General features: G+C 46.1%; 4 protein-coding genes and 2 non-coding genes across 11 annotated transcripts in view; 2 read left to right on the forward strand and 4 right to left on the reverse strand.

Annotated features, from left to right (window-relative positions):
• The window catches only part of NECTIN4 (nectin cell adhesion molecule 4), a 28167-nt gene extending 22695 nt beyond the window's left edge, over positions 1 to 5472 (reverse strand). Inside the window, exon 1 of the mRNA XM_070366252.1 lies at positions 5420 to 5472. The gene's annotated coding sequence lies outside the window, so the exon portion shown is untranslated. The remainder of the gene's footprint in view (positions 1 to 5419) is intronic.
• A 173-nt stretch (positions 5473 to 5645) lies between these two features.
• KLHDC9 (kelch domain containing 9) lies at positions 5646 to 7483 on the forward strand. The gene is made up of 4 exons (XM_070366305.1): positions 5646 to 6315; positions 6600 to 6759; positions 6851 to 7049; positions 7317 to 7483. The coding sequence occupies exons 1-4, from the start codon at positions 5795 to 5797 to the stop codon at positions 7481 to 7483; spliced, it is 1047 nt and encodes a 348-aa protein (XP_070222406.1). The 5' UTR covers positions 5646 to 5794.
• Positions 7484 to 7795: 312 nt separating this feature from the next.
• Positions 7796 to 19832, reverse strand: PFDN2 (prefoldin subunit 2). The gene is made up of 4 exons (XM_005909195.3): positions 19699 to 19832; positions 8919 to 9007; positions 8694 to 8817; positions 7796 to 8097 (listed from the first exon to the last, which is right to left on the reverse strand). Exons 1-4 carry the CDS (start codon positions 19771 to 19773, stop codon positions 7921 to 7923), a joined length of 465 nt encoding a protein of 154 aa, XP_005909257.1. The 5' UTR covers positions 19774 to 19832; the 3' UTR covers positions 7796 to 7920.
• On the reverse strand, positions 14208 to 14314 carry LOC138987378 (U6 spliceosomal RNA). Its single transcript, XR_011463853.1, has one exon. It is a non-coding gene; the product is annotated as a U6 spliceosomal RNA (small nuclear RNA).
• Positions 16329 to 16400, reverse strand: TRNAE-UUC (transfer RNA glutamic acid (anticodon UUC)). Its single transcript has one exon. It is a non-coding gene; the product is annotated as a tRNA-Glu (tRNA).
• Positions 19169 to 22778, forward strand: NIT1 (nitrilase 1). 6 transcript variants are annotated; one of them, XM_070366330.1, is made up of 7 exons: positions 19169 to 19395; positions 20492 to 20590; positions 20812 to 21112; positions 21221 to 21324; positions 21533 to 21666; positions 21836 to 21961; positions 22228 to 22777. In XM_070366330.1, exons 3-7 carry the CDS (start codon positions 20820 to 20822, stop codon positions 22492 to 22494), a joined length of 924 nt encoding a protein of 307 aa, XP_070222431.1. In that variant the 5' UTR covers positions 19169 to 19395; positions 20492 to 20590; positions 20812 to 20819; the 3' UTR covers positions 22495 to 22777. The 6 variants fall into 6 exon arrangements, with proteins under 6 accessions (XP_070222431.1, XP_070222442.1, XP_005909261.1 ...); XM_070366341.1 differs by having other exon boundaries at positions 19175 to 19395; positions 20858 to 21112; XM_005909199.3 differs by lacking the exon at positions 19169 to 19395 and adding an exon at positions 19802 to 19933 and having other exon boundaries at positions 20858 to 21112.
• The last annotated feature ends 912 nt before the right edge of the window (positions 22779 to 23690 follow it).

The following is a 23690-nucleotide window of genomic DNA, read 5'->3' on the forward strand; positions in this document are numbered from 1 at the left end:
TCCCTGGGCCCAGGCCTCCACACTCGAAGGTCCTCTGTGGAGAAATACTACTCCCCATATATTGAAGCTCGCTTAGGTCCTCATCAGTGATCAATGATGAGGTCCCTATGACTGTGTCCAGGGACCCCAAACTGCTTCTACATTTCTAGCACACAGCCAAAGGGGAGAAACCTGGTCACCCCTAGAAGGTTCCAGAGCTCCTTGCAGAAAAGTCAGATGGTCAGCTCTGTTCAGCAGCAGAGAGAGGGCACGGGGACAAAAGACAGAGATCCAGAGAGAAAAACACAAAGTGGAAATGGTGAGAGAGACCTCAAGGCACAGTGATACAGGTTGAAACTTAGACAAAGAAACGGAAGGAGAAACTCACAAGTTATCGAAGAGGGGTAATTCAAAGAGACAACAAGCTGAGACAAAATCTGAAACAGACAGAAAGACCTAAAGAGACATTTCTGGATGCCTGCTTGCCCACTGTTGGGATCACTCAGGTATTTCCCTCTTCCACCCTCAATTTCCACCACTCAATTGACCCATTGATACTTTCCTACTTAGTATCACCATGGCTCAGGTTCTTCCCCATCCTCATCCCACTGCTCCATCATTCTCTAACTCACCTGATGTTCACTCCCCTCCACCCCAAGTCTGCTTACAGTTCTGCTTTTCTCTCAAACTCCTTTCAACTCACGTCTCAATCACGACTCAAGATCTGGCCTCTTGAAGTCTCTGGTCCTGGTCATTCCTCTGGCCTTCCGTTTGCCCACGTCCTTATTCTGGCTGAGCTGAGCAAAGAGTCAGTGGGGCCAAGAAGGTATGGGGACAGGAAATCAACTAGCCAGAATGAGCTGTGGGAAAAATGTAGAAAGGTCAGAGGACAAAAAAGCAAGAGCCAGAGAGACCGCCAGAAGGATAGGACAGCCTGGGAGATGTAGGTAGAGGAAATTGAGAGTCCTGACAGTGTGACTAAGACCCCTAGGGTCCAATTGTTGGCTTTCTGTGTGACTGGACAATGCTGAGAACCAGAGATGGTTCCAGGGGAAGAAGATGGGGTTATGGAAGGGTAAAGACAGACTAAGAGTTTTGTGAAGGTTTGAGACAAGCGGGTGTAGATTTAGGGCTGGGACAGATATGAGACTGAAAAGCTGAGCTGCAGGGATCCTTGCTTGCCAGAAATAGCCAACTGAGGAGACTGAAGTCATAGGGTCACATCAGGATTCTGAGACTTTCAGGATGATCAGCCCCTCCCCCTACTCCTGGACAGAGGTTGTCCCTGTATATTATTAGCAGGTGGAAAGCAGGTCCAGAGAAGGAGAAGCCCTGGTAGCCCTTCTCCCTATTTCTCACAATTCTCTCACAGGTGTCTTTCACTTTATCTTAATGCCCTTTCAGCTTTTTACCATTGATGGAGCCATTGCTGCTGCTGCTGCTGCTGCTGCTAAGTCGCTTCAGTCGTGTCTGACTCTGTGCGACCCCATAGATGGCACCCCACCAGGCTCCCCCGTCCCTGGAATTCTCCAGGCAAGATCACTGGAGTGGGTTGCCATTTCCTTCTCCAATGCATGAAAGTGAAAAGTGAAAGTGAAGTCACTCAGTCGTGTCGGACTCTTAGCGACCCCATGGACTGCAGCCTGCCAGGCTCCTCCGTCCATGGGATTTTCCAGGCAAGACTACTGGAGTGGGGTGCCATTGCCTTCTCCAGATGGAGTCATTACACACCACTTAAGATGCTGTCCTGGAGTGTCAAGTGTGTGTCAGACAAGCACAAATTGGTTTATTTTCTTCCTCTCTTCTCTCCTTTTTCTTCCCCTCTTTTCCCCTCTCCAAGTTTTTTTTTTTTTCTTCCTCCAAAATACGGGCTTGATTCAGGCTAACCAGGGGAGGAAGGAGTCCTCCCCCAGGTCTATGTTTGGGATGCCAATGGACATGTCAGACACCTCTGACTACTAGGTGGAACTGGAAGAGGTACAGAAGTGGCAGGAACAGCTAAGGAGCACGTGAGGTTCAGGCTGCATGTTCAAGTGAGATCGGACTGCTGAGGACTCAGAGTGGCAGCTGGGAGGAGAAGGAAAACAAAGCTGGGAGAGAGGAGCTGGAAAGGCCCCTGGGGTGGGGAGTTCCCTGTTGTGTCCAGGAGAAGCAGAAAATGAGTCTGGCGGAACCGCCAAAGACTTAAGCAAAAGCAAGAGCCTAAAATGGGCATATAGGGCAGGTCGGTTAAAGCAAAACGACACCACCCTCAAGGCAGCTCCTCATTGAAATCTTAGGAGTCCTCAGTGAAATCTTAGGACAGATTTGAATCCAGCATTTGGGAGATTAGCTAGTTAGAAGCCTTAGGGAAAGACTGACTTTCAGATTTCAGCCAAGGATGTTAGTAATGATTTTTTTTTTTAACCACGATCTGGAAAACTGAGGATCCCCTTTGCCAAAATCAGGGAAAGCTATAGTTGGGTGGGCAGGGACTTTCAAAGCTACTGCTGGGTCTCGGCTTAAAGGTATAGGTAAGGAATAGGTCCTCATACCTTCCTGCCCATACCCTCTTCATGCTATTTTTCTCTAAGGACCAAGAGTTAGGATCTGGAGTGGGAAAAGCCCTGCTGTGCTGTTCCTGAATGACACCTCCATCCCTACTGTAGCTCGAGTCACTCTCTAAGGCCTTGGTTTCTGGGACATGATGGGGACCAAGCTGATGCTATAGAAACCAAAGGCAAAAGTAAGCAGTCATCACTCCCATTTACAGCCCAGCCCCGACAGACACAAGGCCTGTTTCTGTCCTACCTCAGCAATGCTGGAAGTAGAAACCTGCCTGCATTCTCACCTGTAGCTAAATCTAGTCAGTGTGGGTCTGGGCCTCTTCATTCTTCCCTGGGTCTTGCAGGGATGAGTTAAGAAGCAGCTCAGGGACCTGGCTTGAATAAAAGGCTGATACCAGGAAGGGGCAGGAGTCTGTTCTTCTCACTCCTCCCCACCTTCACCTCTATCCAGCTTCTAAGGCTGGGCAGCTTCTGCCCTGGATCTTATCAGGAGAAACTCCCTGCCCTTAATTCTGAGTTCCAGATGCCACAGTACCTGTTTCCTTGTGCTGTATGAGTTCATGAGACAAGATGAAATCAGGAATTACTCTTCCTAGGACTCAATAGTGAAAAGTTCTCCAAAGTTCCAGATCTCTTCCCTCACCCCAACCCAATCTCTCCTCTAGCCCTCGCCCTGGCCCCCTCCCCCCTGCACAGTACCCTGAGACTGGGCTCTACTACCCTCTAGTGGCCAGAGAGGAAAGGGCTGTCCCACCCAGTCAAGACTTTCAAGCCTTTACCACAGATCTCTGGTTTGTAAGACAACTAAGAGATTAGCCTTTGCCCTGCTTCATTCCGTATACCAAGGCCAAATTTGCCTGTTACTCCAGGTGTTTCTTGACTTCCTACTTTTGCATTCCAGTCCCCTATAATGAAAAGGACATCTTTTTTTGGATAATCACGATGGTATGATCACTCACCTAGAGCCAGACAATCCTGGAATGTGAAGTCAAGTGGGCCTTAGAAAGCATCACTACGAACAAAGCTAGTGGAGGTGGTGGCATTCCAGTTGAGCTATTTCAAATCCTGAAAGATGATGCTGTGAAAGTGCTGCACTCAATATGCCAGCAAATTTGGAAAACTCAGCAGTGGCCACAGGGCTGGAAAAGGTCAGTTTTCATTCCAATCCCAAAGAAAGGCAATGCCAAAGAATGCTCAAACTACCGCACAATTGCACTCATCTCACACTCTAGTAAAGTAATGCTCAAAATTCTCCAAGCCAGGCTTCAGCAATACGTAAACCATGAAATTCCAGATAGTCAAGCTGGTTTTAGAAAAGGCAGAGGAACCAGAGATCAAATTGCCAACATCCACTGGATCATCAAAAAAGCAAAAGAGTTCCAGAAAAACATCTATTTCTGCTTTATTGACTATGCCAAAGACTTTGACTGTGTGGATCACAATAAACTGTGGAAAATCCTGAAAGAGATGGGAATACCCAACCACCTGACCTGCTTCTTGAGAAACCTATATGCAGGTCAGGAAGCAACAGTTAGAACTGGACATGGAACAACAGACTGGTTCCAATTAGGAAAAGGAGTACGTCAAGGCTGTACATTGTCACCCTGCTTATTTAACTTATTTGCAGAGTACATCATGAGAAACGCTGGGCTGGAAGAAGCACAAGCTGGAATCAAGATTGCCGGGAGAAATATCAATAACCTTAGATATACAGATGACACCACCCTTATGGCAGAAAGTGAAAAGGAACTAAAGAGCCTCTTGATGAAAGTGAAAGAGGAGAGTGAAAAAGTTGGGTTAAAGCTCAACATTCAGAAAATGAAGATCATGGCATCTGGTCCCATCACTTCATGGGAAATAGATGGAGAAACAGTGGAAACAGTGTCAGACTTTATTTTTCTGGGCTCCAAAATCACTGCAGATGGTGACTGCAGCCATGAAATTAAGAGACACTTACTCCTTGGAAGAAAAGTTATGACCAACCTAGATAGCATATTCAAAAGCAGAGACATTACTTTGCCAACTAAAGTCCGTCTAGTCAAGGATATGGTTTTTCCAGTGGTCATGTATGGATGTGAGAGTTGGACTATGAAGAAAGCTGAGCGCCGAAGAATTGATGCTTTTGAACTGTGGTGTTAGAGAAGACTCTTGAGAGTCCCTTGGACTGCAAGGAGATCCAACCAGTCCATTCTGAAGATCAGCCCTGGGTGTTCTTTGGAAGGAATGATGCTAAAACTGAAACTCCAGTACTTTGGCCACCTCATGTGAAGAGTTGACTCATTGGTAAAGACTCTGATGCTGGGAGGGATTGGGGGCAGGAGGAGAAGGGGATGACAGAGGATGAGATGGCTGGATGGCATCACCGATTCGATGGACATGAGTTTGGGTGAACTCCGGGAGATGGTGATGGACAGGGAGGTCTGGCGTGCTGCAATTCATGGGGTTGCAAAGAGTCGGACACAACTGAGCGACTGAACTGAACTGAACTGAAGAGATTAACCAGCAACGTTTTATAAATGAGAAAGAAAAGGCCTAGAGAAAAATAATCACTTTGAGAGTCAGGATATAGCTGGAACCAGAACCCAGGTTTCCTGACTCCCAGGTGAGTATAGTTTACGTTCACTGTCTCCACTCTGAGTTTTGTCTCCTCTTCCTCACTCATCCCTGGGGAAATCAGAACCAAACAGAAAAGTGCCAGAGCGAACTTGCCTGGCTGCCCAGTGGTGAAGACGCCGGGCTTCCACTGCCTGGGGCGAACGTTGCATCCTTGTTGGGGAACTAAGATCCCACATGCCAAGTGGCAGGCCTCTTCCCCCTCCCCTCCCGACCCCCAAAATATGCTAAAGTCAGAAGCACATGGTTCCTCCTCAATATTTGCTGAGCAACGCCGGCACCTGAAACGTCGTAGTCCCAAGTGAATTCGCAGCTTAAACAACAGGGGTCTTTCTGAAGAACTGGCTCTCCTCGGTCTGAGTTCAACACTCATCATTTTTATTGACCTAGCACAGCTCCTGTTGCCATGGTGACAACACTGCTTCCCGGTAGCTCCCCAGGTCTCCTGTCTCCACGGTTACCAGTGCTTTGCGACGTTCAATTTGCAGCGTCGTGCTGCAGCCGCGGCAGTGGTTGCTGGGTGACGGCGGCAAGAGCCGGTGCCTTGAGGTGGGGACCTGGAGGGGCTTCCGGTAGGGGCGGTTCCAGAGAAGCTTGAGCCCCCATATAGCTGGGCTCCGGGCCGCCGGCCCCGCAGCTCGCCTCTACCGGGTCCCATGGCTGGGGCTGTGGGCGAGGCGCGGGGCTCGGGCTGGACCTGGCGGCCGGTGGCGCAGGACCCGCTGCTGGCGCGGGCCTTCCATTCATGCACTGAACTGCGGGGACGGTTCTATCTGGTCGGGGGGCTCCTAGCTGGAGGAGCGAGAGAGCCGAGCAGTGAAACAGTGGTCTTCGATCCGGCTGGGGGCCAGGCCGTGCGTGTGGCAGCACGGGGCGGCCCGAGGCGCAGCCACCACGACGCGGCGCCGGTGGGCGGTCGCTGGCTCTGCGTGGTGGGCGGCTGGGACGGGTCGCACCGCTCGGCCACTGTGACCGCTTTGGACACGGACCGCGGTGTGTGGGAGGCGTGGACCGCCGGCTCCGGCAGCTGCCCCCCCGCCGGCCTCAGTAGTCACACCTGTACCCGAATCTCCGACCGAGAGCTGCGGGTAGCAGGCCGGGAGGGCGGGACCCGCACTCAGCGTCGTTACGGAAGCATCTACACGTTAAGGCTGGACCCTGGCGCCCGCACCTATTGGTATGACCTCCCCTGCCCTAAAATTTTGACCCTTCCTTCACCTGCACCCTGGAAAAACAGATTCGCAGGCAGTTTATCTAACATCCTCACCCTAGCACCATTCTTCCCTGGGAACCTTCCATGTCTAAGAGTTTAACTCCCTTTCAATATTACCCTTCATCTCAACTGAACTACATGTGGCCCTTTCCATGTCTCCCTTCTATCGCTGGCGAGGGGAGTGGGGAAAAGGCAGTATACAGCACTTACATTTTCTAGAAAACCCAACTCAGGCCTGAATTTCACAGCTATAAGGAAGAAGGCTGCCACACTGCTTCACGCTCGGGTCACTGTGCTGCTTTGCTCCAAAGTCCTGGGCCCCACCCAGGTCACCAGCTATTACTCTTTGGGGGCTGCAACTCAGCTGAACCAGAAGTAGCTGGGCATTGGAGTCATGGGAAGATTAAGGTATTGTCTACTCACATCTCGCTAAGGGTGGAACGCGGCTAAACTTTGGATGCCCAAATCCCTCCAGACAGTCCCTTCTTTCTCCCTCAAGGAGGAACCGCCTGTTGCCCCCCATTTGATGGAAAAGCTTTCAAGGCTCGTGAGCAGCGGGCAGGGGTCCCGGCAGGGGCCTCGAGGACTGCGCCATCACTCATGTTCTGTGGTTGGGCCCTTTGCTGTCCTGTTCGGTGGAGAAACTTTGACCAGAGCCAGAGACACCATCTGCAATGACCTCTACATCTATGATACCCGTAAGAGCCAGCTTAAAGGTTGAGAAGGGGGAAAGGTGGGAAGACAGGAGAACCTGAAGACTACAGAGAGATAAAGGATGGAGTAAAGGGGTAGGGAGGAGGAAGAATTAGTCGACAACTTAAAGGAATACACAGAATATTAAATTTTTGAGAGGCCTGCAAATCATGGGAGGAGAAAAACAATGAGCAAGCCTTTGTCTTCTTGAGAGCCCCATGGGAGCCAAAGTGCTACGGCCTCAATAACCACCCTCTGCCCTTACCCAACAGGAAAGTCTCCTTCTCTGTGGTTCCACTTCCCCTGTGCCGACCATCGACTAAAACGCGTGGGCCATCGCACCTGCCTTTGGAATGATCAGCTCTACCTGGTTGGGGGTTTTGGTGAGGATGGCAGGACAGCTAGTCCACAGGTTTGCATTCTAGACCTCTTTATCTAAAGAATAGTGCCAAGATACACTGCCAAGCCTCTGTTTTGTCGCAAACTCAAAGCATTATCACAGAGCTATCTTCCTCTTTTCAAATGCTGATTAAATTGCAACCTGAGAGTCAACACTGTCTCTGAATCTTTTGGTGGGGAGGGAAGTAAATAAGGAGATGCATCTTTATTTGCAAAGGAAAGGATAAAATATAAGACCTAGTCTGATACTGTGAGCCATTAACCTGACAGAACCAAAACCACAAATCATATGCTTATCCATGCCCCATGCAAATTCTACCCCTCATATTGGGTGAAAGGTTCAGGCTAGAGCTAAGCATTCTGACCAAAACATTTAATTAACAAAAAAATATTACAATAGCAGAGAAAATAATAATAACAATAAAGAGAAATTAGAAGTGGGAATCAGGGTAGAAAACAACGCGAAGGCTTTGGTTTCTAGGAGACCAACACGCCAGCTGAGCTGGCCTTAGCCCCAGCGCCTTCTGAGTTTTCCTTGGCTGCTGGCTTCTCGTCTTCCCCCATGAGACGAATGTTGTGCTTTTCCCGGAATTCATTTAGTTCTTTTCCCTTTGCCTGAAGCTGTTGTGTCAGTGTCTCAATGATCTTCTGTATCTAGAGGGCAAGCGACAGGGGTTATGTAAGGATTTCAGGACTCCCTTCCCCCATCTGTTACAGACAATGGTTGGGGGAAGTGAAGGACAGATGATACCTCTAACCTCATCTTTAACCAAATATTAATAGTAGAGCCCAGACACTAAAAGTATTCCTTTCTTTAAAACAATGGCTTAAAACTTTAGTATACATAAGAATCACCTTGGCTGATTATTTTAAAAATGCTCTTCATGGCTCCCATCCCCAGCAGTTTTGAATCAGTGGGTACAGGAGAGGGTTTGGGAAGCTGCATTTTAAATTAGTCCTCCAGGTGATCTGGATGCAGGTACCCATGGACTACACTGTGAAAAACACACTCTAACCACCTTGCTTCTCCCAACTCAGCCAGGTCACAGAACCCATGGTGAGAGGCACAGTCAGCAACTCCTTTGTCTAAGGAGTTAGACTGAGCATAACATAAAGAGCATAGGCCAATAGGCTATTTATGCTGTCTTCAATGAGAGTCCCTACCCAAGCCCTCCTCTCCACATTCCCTAAAGCCCAAGCCTCCCCTTCCTTACTGTTGCTCAGAGCATCTATACGGGGATCTTGCTCACCTGCTCCTTGTTGTTCTCCAGGGCAGGCAGCACCTCTTTGACGGTCCGCTCCACCAGCACCCCTCCAACCATGCGGTAGCACTTGCGGGTTTCATCGACCTCCTTCAGAGTATCAATCACTAGGCTAAGGTAGGAGGACAAAGCAGAGCCTGAGAATTCAGTCCCACTCTGCTGCAACCCTCGTACAAAGTGGCCCATCCAACTCTCCTACTCTTTGCTCCTCACCTATGCTCATTCAACTCCATCTCCAGCTCAGCTGCTTTGGATGCCAGGCCCCGCTGTTCCTGCCTAAGACGGTTGAAGCCAGCAATTACCTAAGATGAGAAAGAGATAAGGTGAGAGAGGGGACAGTGGAAATGGCGGAGGGTCAACATACAACCGACTCACTGGAAAAGACCCTGACACTAGGAAAGATTGAAGGCAAAAGGAGAAGAGGACGGCAGCGGATGAGATGGTCAGACAGCATCACCAACTCAATGAAAATTAATCTGAGCAAACTCCAGGAGACAGAGAAAGAGGACAGAGAAGCCTGGCACTCTGGAGTCCATGGTGTCGCAAAGAGTTGGACATGACTTAGTCACTGAACAACAACATACAACACAGCATGGCAGCCTTTACAAAGACGCAGTAGTCGGCACCTACCTGGCAAAAGGAGAACACGGTCTGCAATTTGTAACTTATGTCTGTCTGGAACTCCATTCAACCAACACTGAGTGCCAGCTAGGTGGCTAGGCCACCTTACAACTTAGTCTGGTGAGGACTAGGCATTTGTTAGCCTCTTGATGAAAGTGAAAGAGGAGAGTGAAAAAGTTGGCTTAAAGCTCAACCTTCAGAAAACGAAGATCATGGCATCTGGTCCCATCACTTCATGGGAAATAGATGGGGAAACAGTGTCAGACTTTAATTTTTTGGGGCTCCAAAATCACTGCAGATGGTGACTGCAGCCGTGAAATTAAAAGATGCTTACTCCTTGGAAGGAAAGTTATGACCAACCTAGATGGCATATTCAAAAGCAGAGACATTACTTTGCCAACAAAGGTCCGTCTAGTCAAGGATATGGTTTTTCCAGTGGTCATGTATGGATGTGAGAGTTGGACTGTGAAGAAAGCTGAACGCCGAAGAATTGATGCTTTTGAACTGTGGTGTTGGAGAAGACTCTTGAGAGTCCCTTGGATTGCAAGGAGATCCAACCAGTCCATCCTAAAGGAGACCAGTCCTGGGTGTTCATTGGAAGGACTGATGCTGAGGCTGAAACTCCAATACTTTGGCCACCTCACGCGAAGAGTTGACTCATTGGAAAAGACCCTGATGCTGGGGGGGATTGGGGGCAGGAGGAGAAGGGGAGGACAGAGGATAAGATGGCTGGATGGCATCACCGACTCAATGCACATGAGTTTGGGTGAACTCCGGGAGTTGATGATGGACAAGGAGGCCTGGCATGGTGCAATTCATGGGGTCAAAAAGAGTCGGACATGACTGAGCAACTGAACTGAACTGAACTGAGGCATTTGTTATAAGAATGGGAAGTGGAGAGCTACTGAACACCTACAGGGTAGCTTAAACTTGCAGGTAAAGGAAAAGCTTTGTAGTGAGTAATTCTTGTTTGGGTCTGCCCAGCATCCCTCTCATTAGGGAACCGCCCCTTCTAATTCACTGGGGTTCTTGTGGGGCTACTAATTACAGGACCCTTGCCCCTTGACCACAGGGACAGTAACCTATTCTATACTACAGTCTCTCTACAGGAGAGACAAACAGGTACAAAATGCAGCTGGAGCTCAGACACCTATGTGAGTATTCAGTCATCTCTGACATTTTGCAACCTTATGGACTGTAGCCCACCAGGCTCTTCTGTCTATGAGATTTTCCAGGCAAGAATACTGGAGTGGGTTGCCATTTCCTCCTCCAGGGAATCTTCCCGACCCAGGTATCGAACCACCATTTCCTGTGTCTCCTGCATTGCAGTCAAATTCTTTACCATCTGAGCCACCAGGGAAGCCCCAACACCGACAGTTGTCCTGTAAAGATTATCCTCCATTCCTTTCCTGAAACCCCTGAAGCTGCCCTAGTTCTTGAACTCTGTGTGGCCTAGATGATTAATGTGTCTTTTCACTGTGTTCAGTTCTACCACCAGCCTTCTAAAACAGTCCTTTAAAAAAAAACAAATGGCCCAAAGCTCATATCTGCAGCCTGTAAATCCTAACTGATAAGAGGTTTCCTGAGAGAGAATGCCTTAACTGAAGCCCAAAGGATGAGAAATCGGGGGTGAGGGTGGGGTGGGCAGTGGTGCAAAAGAAGCATAATAACATACTTAAAGGCCCAGAGAAGTGATTATGACCAGCTGCTTCTTCCCCAGAAACTGAGCAGAGAATTAAAACAGACTGAAAGTCAGCTGGATACTAATGCCACCACCAGCAACACATCTAGTATAGTGCTCTGATGACTGTATTTGGAAAGAAATATCAGATGAAAGGCAGAAGACTAGGTTTCAAGTTTTGTCTCTCACATATTGGTTCTATGACAAGACTTTTAACCCTATTCATTTAACCCTGGCTACAAGTGAGGATCAGGGGATCCGTTTTAAAGCATGAATAGTGGAACCTCAGAGCAGCTACCCAATCACTGGGAGTGAGGCTCTGGGCCTCAGTATTTCAGAGAAGATCTCCCATGAAATTCTGAGGTGCAGCCAGAACTGAAAACCACTGGGTTAATCTCTCTGAGCCTTAGTTTTCTTACCTGTGATATGCAGGTGATACCTACTTCACAGCGCTGTTGTATCACATGAATGAATGAATGTGGACAGTTTTGTAAGCAGTGAAGTACATTAATTACCATCATGACCTCTCTCCAAATGGAGTGTCCCTTGGACCCTCATGGTCCGCTGAGAGCAACAGGCCCACTCATTCAAACCATTACCAAATCTCTCACGGTCACTTCCATCATCTCCATTCTCACTGCATCGATGACTAAGCACCTCATCTTTACTAGGATCCCTTATTTCTAGCTCTCTCTCTGCAAGATGCATATACAGCTAATATGCTGTCCTGTACCACCTCTGCATCCCTTCTAAGGCCCAATAAATGAAGGAATAAATTTGACGAGGAACTTGTCATTCCAGCAGCTTGTTTCCCTCTCCCAACCATCCTTTCATCTCAATCTGCTTCATCCATTCATTTCAGCAGATGCGTTGGAAATCTCACTCATCTACAAGCTGTTTTTCCTTCATTTTCATTACCTATAATCGAAACTATTCCATTTATAATTAGCATTTTCTCCACTGTCAACGTAACCTCAAAATACTTTCATCTAAGAAAATTTCACAACTAAGCTAGATTCCAGATGCCCTCCTAGAATCTGAATGACATCCATTCTTCTGGATATATGTTGTATTTAACACACATTAATGAAATCAGCTTAAATGTCTAAAATTTCTGAGACCTGAAATTATTTTCTTTAGTATAATAATTAGTAGGAATCTACTTTTCAACCACCAGTTTAACACCACTAAAGGCAAAGAAATTTTTTAAAATTCCAACTTTTCTTCAAACATTCTTGCTGATTAACAATGCTATATTTCAACCCTACACTTAACAACCCTGTAATAAGCAGAGATGGCCAGGCCACTGTTGACTCCCTCAGCCCTATTAAATCATCTCACACATAAACACTCCTCCTGAAAAAGAATCCAATTAAAATACCAACTCTTTTTCCTTTTTTTGGCCGTGAGGTGTAGCAGGATCTTAGTTTCCTGATCAGGAATCGAACCCCCAACCCCTGTAATGCAAAGGCAGAGTGCAAACCACTGGATCACCAGGAAGTCCCTACTGTTCCTATTCTAAAGTAACTTCAAGCCTGACAGCTATACAGTAGAGCACTCACATTCTCATAACTGGCATGTAGAAGTAATTTTACAGAGGACATGATCATCTTTTTTTGTTTGTTAGTTCCCAGTTTTCTTCAGATATAATTGATAGGGGACTTCCCTGGCAAACCAGTGGTTAGGACCCAGCTTCCACTGCAGGAGTCCTGGGTTCGATCCCTGTTTGGGGAACTAAGCTCCCACAAGACACACAATGCTCCCCTCCCCAAAACAAAGATAACTGACACAGAGCATTGTGTAAGTTTAAGGTATATAACATTATGATTTTATATATATATTTGAAAACGTTAGCACAATAATATTAGTTAATATATCCATCACCTCACAGTTACTTCTGTGATGGGAACTTTAAGATTTCTGCTCATAGCAACTTTCAAGTATACAACACAGTATTGTTAACCACAGTTGTCATGGTATACATTAGATCCCCAGAACTAATTCATGTTATAACTCCAATTTTGTTACCTTTTGTACCCCCCCTTCACTCATTCCCCCTCTTCCGGCTCCAAAGCACCAATCTACTCTGTTTCTATGAGTTCAATTTTTTTTTTATTCCACATATAAACGAGATCATTAAGTACTTGTCTTTCTTTGACTTATTTTCACTGGACATAATACCTTCAGGGTTCACTCATTTTGTCACAAATAGCAGAATTTCCTTTTTTTTTTACAGGTGAATAATATTCTTCTGTGTGTGTATATGTGTGTGTGTGTGACATTTTATGTATTCGTCTATAGGACATGGTATTCTAATTTTTAAGGGCTATATAGCACTTAAACTTTATCGATACTTTCTTTTAATACATAAACCATCTAACCATTCTTCTCTTGTTGGGACATTTAGGTTATTTCCAATTTTCCTGTAATAAATAGCACTGATTTTACATATCTGGACAAACAGCACAAAAACTTTACAGTCATTTCTCTTGAATCATACTCTCCTAAGACTGAGTCAAAAGGGTATTAACATTATTATAGTTTCTTTTTTTTTTTAAACTTTACAGAATTGTATTAGTTTTGCCAAATATCAAAATGAATCCACCACAGGTATACATGTGTTCCCCATCCTGAACCCTCCTCCCTCCTCCCTCCCCATACCATCCCTCTGGGTCGTCCCAGTGCACTAGCCCCAAGCATCCAGTATCGTGCATCGAACCTGGACTGGCATCTCGTTTCATACATGATATTTTACATGTTTCAATGCCATTCTCCCAAATCTTCCCACCCTCTCCCTCTCCCACAGAGTCCAAAAGGCTGTTCTATACGTGAGTGTCTCTTTTGCTGTCTCGTACACAGGGTTATTGTTACCCTCTTTCTAAATTCCATATATATGCGTTAGTATACTGTATTGGTGTTTTTCCTTCTGGCTTACTTCACTCTGTATAATAGGCTCCAGTTTCATCCACCTCATTAGAACTGATTCAAATGTATTCTTTTTAATGGCTGAGTAATACTCCATTGTGTATATGTACCATAGCTTTCTTATCCATTCATCTGCTGATGGACATCTAGGTTGCTTCCATGTCCTGGCTATTATAAACAGTGCTGCAATGAACATTGGGGTACACGTGTCTCTTTCCCTTCTGGTTTCCTCAGTGTGAATGCCCAGCAGTGGGATTGCTGGATCATAAGGCAGTAAAAATATGGAACACTTCACGAATTTGCATGTCATCCTTGCGCAGGGGCCATGCTAATCTTCTCTGTATCGTTCCAATTTTAGTATATGTGCTGCCAAAGCGAGCACATTTATTATAGTTTCTACTGTATGTTGCTATAAACTCCCCCAAGATGACCAGAAGACTTTACAGTGCTACCAGCAATATCATGACTGTGCCTGACAGTAGCTCATATTACCTATGTTAATTTAGTAATTTTTAGAGCAGGAAGAGATCTTAATTCCAGAAGCCTTGGAATCATCCTCAATTCACTATCCACCCTCAATTAACTTCTAAATCATATCTATCTACTGAATACCTCAAATCCATCCACTATCATCTCTCACCTGTACTACGGAGCCTCCGAGGTGAGTTCCACACTTGACTCCTTCAATCCATTCCCCACACTTCAGCACAAGTAACCTTAAATTTAAATCTAACCATCCTCTGCCTAAACCTTCCATTATTCCCACTGCTCATGGGATAAAACCCAAACCCCTGAAGACAGCAGAAAAAAAAGTCCTTCAGATCTGGTCCTTGCTGCCTCTTGCAGGCAGTCCTCCTCTCACCGCTCACACTCAGCACTATCAGGTCTCCCGCACTGCAGGCAGATTCGCTGCTGTCTGAGCCACCAGGAAGCCCATGGCCCAGCAGAACCACTTGCAATTCCCCTATCATTTACCTTCAGGTATTTGCAGAAAATCCACACCCTACCTGGTACACTTACCCAAACCTTTCTTGTTGCATTTTTCTCTGCCTAACTCTAATTCGTTCTTCATGTTTCAACATAGATTCTTCTAGGAAGCAGTTCTTGCCATCCCCTAGCCCCATATTAACTCCTTGTATGTACTCACATATAGTGTGACTGAAGTCACTCAGTGGTGTCTGACTCTTTGTGACCCCATGGACTGTAGCCCACCAGGCTCCTCCATCCATGGAATTTTCTAGGCAAGAGTGCTGGAGTGGGTTGCCATTTCCTTCCCCAGGGGATCTTCCCAACCCAGGGATCGAACCCGGGTCTCCTGCATTGTGGGCAGACGCTTTACCATCTGAGCCACCAGGGAAGCCCACTCACATATAAGCATCTATCCATTTCTTACACTTTTTGATAGAAAACTTTTTCTATTTTCACATACTATGTTCTTTATTTTCCATTATACCGCCTACCTCTAAACTTTATTATCTTCTTTGAAAATTTAAAAATATGTAACTGTACCTTCTTTTAAAACACCTGTATCTTTTACGGTCCTACACTAACCTGCCTGCCTTCCACCACAGTCTGCACAGTAAGGGGGCACTACTATGTGCCAGGTACTCTGCTGGACTCTTTATTTCATTTAATTCTAAAACAAACAACAAAAGCAACAAAACACATTATAAGACATGTACCTTCATTATAAGACATTTTACCTTCTGTAAATACAGATCATGAAACCAAGGCTGGTGGAACGTGGGGGTGGATAAAATAACACAGTGGACAGCAGGACTGCTACTTTCACCATGGTTTAACTCTAAGAATTCATTTTCTATTAATGTATTATCCCTGGCTTGTAACATAATAATCTCTTAATGAGTCAAACTATTTCCATTTGATTTATTTTTGTTTTCTTTCTTTTTTGTTTGATACCATATAGTTTTGATAAGTACGGGGAAAATCTATAATCATATTTATCACCCAAAGGTCTTATCTACATGATATTTACTCTTCCTGGGTTTAATGGAAGAATAAAAGAGGTAGAGAATTATGACTGGATGCATCTGGAAGAGCATTTTCTGGGCTGTCACTGCACTTAGTATCTTCTTTTTAGTTCAGTGCCCCCTGTTCTGACTAACATGTGCTGTGTGCTTAGTTGCACAGTCACGTCTGACTCTGATTCCCTGGAATATATATAGCCTGCCAGGTGCCTCTGTCCATGGGGATTCTCCAGGCAAACATATTCAACTCTAAAAACTTTTCTGAGCTTATCAAATGATGATTCTCATCCTTTCTCTTCATCAAAGTTTTTAGGACGAGTCTATACTCACTGCCTCCACCTCCTCACCTCCCAATTCACTTTATTTATTTAAATGTTTAACCATGCCATGAGGCTTGTGGAATCTTAGTTCCCTGACCAGGGATCGAACCTGGGCCACAGCAGGGAAAGCACCAAGTCCTAACCACTGGACCATCAGAGAATTCCCAAGTTATGTCTTTTTGAATCTAAGTTTTTTCACCAAAAAATTGGAGGTGTCTATCTCGTACAATGTTGTGAGGATTCATTAATTACATCAAGGACTCAGGACATTATCCAACATACAACAGATTGTCAATAAGCAGTACCTGCTATTTTTATAACACAGCTCCACCTAAGTGTCCTACAGATACCTTAAACTCAGGTCATTCGAAGCTCAACTTTCTTTTACTCCTTTCCCCCCCCCCCCATTTTGGCAACTCAAACAGCATGTAAGATCCTAGTTCCCCGACTATGGTTCAAACCCGCACGCCCTGAATTGGAAGCTCAGAGTCTTAACCACTGGACCACCAGGGAAGCCCTTTTACTCCGTTTTAAACTGCTCCTCTTCTTGTCTCCCCTCTTTCTGCTAATGACACAACTCTAGCCTGTTAGGAAACCCTGGTTTCATCTTTGAACACACCCTTACCCCATCAACTGCCAAATTTCTTACCTCTACCTCAGCAATTTTTCTTAGGCTTACTGACATTGATCATGCCAATTGAAGGCCTCATTACCTCTTGTCTGAGGTACTGCAACAATCTTTTAGATTATCTCCCCATTTTTGGACTCTCCAAATCCATCCTATACATTGTTGCTAATTTAATTCTTCTAGCACTTGGATGACACAGAAAAATATTCATGATATAGTATTAAGCTTAAAAGCAGATTATGAAATAGCAAGTAACTGTATTTAGAATACTACATAAAATTAAAGATGTAAATGTGTAAAACACACATGTACAAAAACATAAAAGAAGGGGAAAAACCTCTCAAATGATACATTTCAAAATGGTAAGAACAGTTATCTCTGGATAGTAGGGCCATGGGTAATTTATTTATCTTGTACTTTTTCTTGTGTTTTCTACAATGAATATATATTTTATGTAATAATAAAAAAATAAATGATATAACATATATCCTTCTGTGAGTCCCTCACTGCTTACATAAAAAATTCCTGAATTCTTTGCCATGCAAAGACTCAGTATACTTTAAGGACTATACCTCTCTAACTTATAACTCATAATTTAGCTAAACAAAGTAGTCACTGCACTTCATGTCAATCTATGCTTTCTCTAGATCTCCTCTTACCCTATTCTCTATATTCTGTTTCTACTGCCATCTGTTCAAATTTATCCAATCCTTCAGGTTCAGCTCAAATATCTCTAGTAGGATCATGGTATAAGCAGGAAAAAATAGGTCTGTCTGATTCTCAAGTCCCTCAATTAAAAACTCTCCCAGTCTGAGTAAGTTAAAGCCTTTGAAACTCAAACATTCTGAGGACAACACTGCTACTTCAAATGGCAGTAATTAAGTAACAGAAGATAAAACAAGTCAAGTGCCCAGCACAACGTGCCACTTGCCTCCATCCTGTCTATATGGCTCAGATTTGAAGCAGTGATACAGATTTTTTACCCAGTGTTCTCTCTGGAACACAAAGGTCAGAGAATGTTAAGCAAGGAACAGCCTCAGAACTCAATTACCACAATTCTTCAGTCTGTTCTGACAGCCTCTTTTTCTCTATCGTCCCTTAAAACTGGTTTCACTCTGTTCTACTTCTTCACTTTCTGTACAAACCTTAGGTGATTTCACCCACAACCATGGCTTTATCTACCATTCATAAACGTATAATTCTCTGTATCTCCAATTCAGATTTCTTTCTGTAACCTGACATTATGAATCAAACTATCTACTAAATGTCTCTACCTGTATGTCCCACAAGAAACTCAAACTTATTTTCTCCCCAAACCTGTTCATCTTCCTACATTCCCTAAAGGCACCATCCAAGGCAGAAACCTGAAAGGACATCGAAGATTCCCCTTTTGTCCCCTTTTCTCCACTTTCAAGTCTTGCAGTAATCCATTCCAAACTTTAAGTCCATCTGCATCCCAAACATATCAGGAAGTTTACTGCCACAGTGTTTTTAAACACATTATTCCCTCTACCCAGAAAATCCTCCAGTTCCTTCTTTGCTTGACTAACTTCTCTCATCCTTTAGAACTGAGCTGAAAGATTATCTTTTTTACAAAACAAAATAATTAACATTTATTATGCACATCAGGTACTTTGGCCACCTGATGCGAAGAGCTGACTCATTTGAAAAGACCCTGATGCTGGGAAAGATGAAGGCAGGAGGAGAAGGGCATGACAGAGGATGAGATGGCTGGATGGCATCACCGACTCAATGGACAGGAGTCTGAGTAAACTCCGGGAGTTGGTAATGGACAGGGAGGCCTGGCGTGCTGCAGTCCATGAGGTTGCAAAGAGTCACACGACTGAGCGACTGAACTGAACTGAACACACAGTAGTATATTTTGTTTTATATCACTGTGCAAAATACTTTGTATACGTTGTCTAAAAACTCTTCTCCCCTCCCCCAAAATTCCATAACACTTCATATCTCTCATACATACACTTCTGCCTCACATTAGCATTTTGTGTATGTCTTATTTTTCTCACCAGACTAAAAGCTCTTTGATTGCCGGAGTCAGTTTTAAAAATCTTTATGCAGAATACCTCTGCCTATAGTAACTGTTCAACAAATAACTGATAGACAAACCTATAATTAAAAGAGCTATTGTTTTAATTACGTTTTCCTATTTACACGGATTTCTTCCCACCCGTAACAAACACTAGCCCCACTATCAGCAAACCACGGTTCCCAGGCCACAAACGGCCTTCTGATTAACTTATCAAACGTTCTCCCGGTGCTAGGCACTGGGAGAAATGCATGCTCGAATTTTTAGTAAAGGATTTCTGGTGTCTAAATTCAATCTAGTAATGACTCTCAAAACAGTATCAAACACTAGACTGTTCGAGTATGTGAGTCACGTGGCTCTGCAGTGACGACGATTTTCAGCGTGGCTTCAGAGTCAAGTAACAGACTACACTAGCCGTTCGTCGACTAATCCCCTAGGACTCGCCATGACCTGCCTCACCTAGCCATATCCTGTTCGAAGGTGCGGAGGAAAAGGGGGAAAGTGGCCACCCATTTTTCCTCAGACCTGGGCATCCTCCCAGCCCCTGCTTCCCCCTCGCCTAGGCTCACCCAACCCTCCGAGGGGGCGTGGCTCTCACCTACCAATCCGCCTACTCTCTCCCCGGGGGCTCGGCTAGCTTCTCCAAGGACCCTCCCCTCTCTGGACGGCCACGCAAATGCGGGACTGGAGTAAAGGTCTGCACAGCCACAGGCTAACCCCCCTCCTCTCACGACGACTCTGGACCCAGCCAGCTTGCCCTACTGCACGTTCCCTGGTCCTCACCTGCTCTGCGGACACCGCCCCCTTCCCCGTGCCGCTCCCGCTGCTCTTGCCGGCGCGACCGCCGTTCTCCGCCATCTTCACCGCCTGCTAGGCTTCCGGCCTTCGCGGCTCAGCCCCCTGCCCTGCGTCACGTCCGGTCTCGGAGTTACCGCCCACTCGCCCCTGGCACCGGCACCTCCACCTCCAGGCTGCAGTTTTGTTCGGTTCCCGCGGATGATTTTGGCCATATCTTGATGTAGGACCTACTACCTATCCCGCCCACCCCGATGAATTCCACCTGTGGTGCTTTAACTTGTGCAACAGAGACGCTGCCCCTGGGAGGCGCGGGAAAGAATGGGTTAACTGGAAAGTGGGGCGCTGGTTGAGATCTCGGTGCCAGTGCCCCCCTGCCCACCACTGGGTGGTGAGAAACGAGGGAGGGTGAACTTCCCCTCAGAGATTCTGGTGGGGAAATATGCTTTGCGTCAATAAGACTGACTGTGCTGCACAGTCAGGGAGAGAAGCTGGGAAGACCAAGAAGTAACTCGGAGATGGCTTTTGAACTGCGGAAATATTTGTCTGAGGAAAAAGGCTTTAATTTAATGTGAGATCAAAGGCCTTTCCTCCATCTTCCCACTTTATGATCTCTTCCGGTAGCCCATAATTACCTATGATAAAGAATGTTTTGACCCTTTGGGAGGTTTTGCAGGGAGGGTCCTGATTCAGCCTCACAGTATGAAGAGAGAAGTCAAGGGATCTTAGAAATTTATTGCTTGAGAGAAGGGTTGGTGTCCTGATTTCTCACTTTCTTCAGGCTGGGCTTCATCATCAGGCCTCCTCACCAACTCCTGTCCCTTCTTTCGTGTCCTGGACTCCGGATACCTCGATTTTCAGTACTTTGTGCTCCACCCAGGTAACCTGTTTTGCTGTGCTCAGTTGCCTGGCACATAATAGATACTCAGTAAATGTTTGTTAAATGTATGGATGGTGGGAAACACTGGGGCATCAACCATCCACAGAAATATTTGATTAGTGGCTCATTATGCCATGGGTCATTGTGCCCTTTAAGAGTAAAATTAAAGGAAAGTCCAGCTTTCCTGTCTCCCTATTTTAGCCTCTTATCCTTAAACTTAGGTTTCCCCATGCTAGTCACTCTGAGGCTTGCCTATGCCATTTACAGACTCAGAACCATGGCCGCCTCATCTTCTTCCTCGGAACTGCCCCTGGTGGCTGTGTGCCAGGTAACATCGACCCCAGACAAGGAGCAGAACTTTAAAACATGTGCTGAGCTGATTCGGGAGGCTGCCAGACTGGGCGCTTGCCTGGCTTTCCTGCCTGAGGCATTTGACTTCATTGCACGGGACCCTGAAGAGACACGCCGCCTGTCTGAGCCACTGAGTGGGAACCTTTTGGAAGAATATACCCAGCTTGCCAGGTATCAAGGAAGGGGAGGGAGAGGTAGTTTCTTTTTGAGTAATGTCCTAGGATTGCCAGATATGAGGGTAGAACTTGAGAAGAGTTGTCAGTGTCCCCTCCCCCTCAGGGAATGTGGACTCTGGCTGTCCTTGGGTGGTTTCCATGAGCGTGGCCAGGACTGGGAGCAGACTCAGAAAATCTACAACTGTCATGTGATTCTGAACAACATGGGTGAGACTCTTTAGCCTGCCTCCTCAGGCAATTATACCTAAGATTCTCCAGAATTCTGTTTTCTCAACTGTTTCCTTGGCCAGGGGTTTTTGGGGGTATTTGTACTTCTGTTCCTAGTCTATAAGCTATCTCCTCTTTGGGAGGAGAGGATCTAAGCTGGCTTTCTAGGGCACCAGCACCGAGTATTTTTTTTTCCCTCTTACTCTAGGGTCAGTAGTGGCCACCTACAGGAAGACGCATCTGTGTGACGTAGAGATTCCAGGACAGGGGCCTATGCGTGAAAGCAACTCTACCATACCTGGGCCCAGTCTTGAGTCTCCTATCAGCACACCAGCAGGCAAGGTGGGCACTGTGAAAGGATGAGGGTAGGAGGGGAACAAGAGGGAAGGGAACAGGAATCCTTGAAAGACGTGGTAGAGGACAGAAAGCCCTAAGGAGTGGGGTAGCAGGGTCATGACCAAATGCTGTGACATAAGGGCAGGGGGGCTAAATAGGCTGGTTTTCATTCCAGATTGGTCTAGCTATCTGCTATGACATGCGGTTCCCTGAACTTTCTCTGGCATTGGTTCAGGCTGGAGCAGAAATACTTACCTACCCTTCGGCTTTTGGATCTGTTACAGGCCCAGCCCATTGGGAGGTAAGACTATACTTCTTTGGAACATAAGGGCTTTTCTTACTTCATTCTCCTTCCTTGGTTCTACCAGTTAAAAGATTTTCTTTCTCCTTCCCAACTAGTGGGAAAATTCACTTTCCCAGATTGTTGCCTCTCAGAGTAGTAAATAATTCATAGGCAATTATCAGGATGGTCACAATGGGTAGATTGGGCTGTAATGTCCATGGCTTATCACTTCCCTACCAGCTGCTACATGTACTTAAGTGAACAGCTGTCTTCTCCATCCCTAGGTGTTGTTGCGGGCCCGTGCCATTGAAACCCAGTGCTACGTAGTGGCGGCAGCACAGTGTGGACGCCACCATGAGAAGAGAGCAAGTTATGGCCATAGCATGGTGGTAGATCCCTGGGGAACAGTGGTGGCCCGCTGCTCTGAAGGACCAGGCCTTTGCCTTGCCCGAATTGACCTCAACTATCTGCAACAGTTGCGCAAACAACTGCCTGTGTTCCAGCACCGCAGGCCTGACCTCTACGGCAATCTGGGTCACCCACTGTCTTAAGACTTTTGACTTCTGTCCACTGAGACCTCCATTGTGAGCTGGTGGTGTTGTGACTTGTAGGCAGGACCCAGGCGCAGCTTCCCTCATTTGGAGAACCTTGTCTCTTGATGGAACACAGGCTCAGCTTCTTGGAAAAGAAGAAACTTTCACCTGAGCTCAGATTTCAGTTTCAGAAAGGTGGAATTTAATATAGTCATTGTTTATTTCATGAAAACTGAAGTTATGCTGAGGGCTGAGCAGCACTGGCATTGAAAAAAAATATATAATCATCATAAAGTCTGTGTCTGAATATCTCTTTTGGGAGCTGAAAGGGGAGGTGGTATTGTACCAGCTGGACTAGGCTCCAGTTCTAGGCCTCCTGGCTTATTCAACATGCCTCCCTACCTAAAGAAAAGTGCAACACTCAGTGCATGTCCCAGCCCCACACTCCTAAGCTTGGGAGTGGGAGTGAGGGTAGAGGATGGGGAAAGACAAGGAAGAGAGGCATTGCTACCGCATCACTTCACTCTCACCTGTGATGCCCTTTGCCCAAGCCAGAAGAAAGCAAAAGGGGAAAGGGCTGCAGGGTACATTATTTATTTTCACTTGAACATGGAAAGAAAGTGTCACACTCCCCCTTCCCCTTTTCAGGGGGAGTGTATTCTAACCAGCAACCGCTTCTCCATCCACCCTGTGTGTGTGTGTGTGTGCGCACACACCACAGTTGGGACTGACTAGGCTGACCTAGTCCTCTTACCTATTATTCCTTTGAAGAGAGTTTGACAGAGAGGGAAAAGGAAGGAGCCACACCAGGCAGAGGTTTCAAGCCATGGAATGGAGGAAACGAGGCAGAGAGGAGCAGCACCAGAGGCCAGGAGAGAGTGGAAAGGGCCACAGCTTCTTTGTTTTTTAAAAATTCTATAATTTGGGAGAGGGTGGTGATTAATTTCCAAAATACACTTCAGAGTCCCACCTACCACACAGCTCCCTACTGACAGCCCTTTGGTTTTTCAGACAAAGTTTAAGAGCCCTCATAAAGCCAGAAGTACTGATAACCCCTCAATGCACCCCAAAAGCAGTGATCACTTCAATCCCTTACAAAGACTATGACCTATAGACTTTGCTTCTCCCTACACATTTCTTACGGCTCAGTGGCAAGGTGACTGTAGAGACACAATGAGGGGGTAAGTGGAAAAGGAACAAAGGGAAGCCAGGCA

The sequence above is a fragment of the Bos mutus genome, chromosome 3, assembly GCF_027580195.1.
Source record: "Bos mutus isolate GX-2022 chromosome 3, NWIPB_WYAK_1.1, whole genome shotgun sequence".
NCBI lineage: Eukaryota > Metazoa > Chordata > Mammalia > Artiodactyla > Bovidae > Bos > Bos mutus.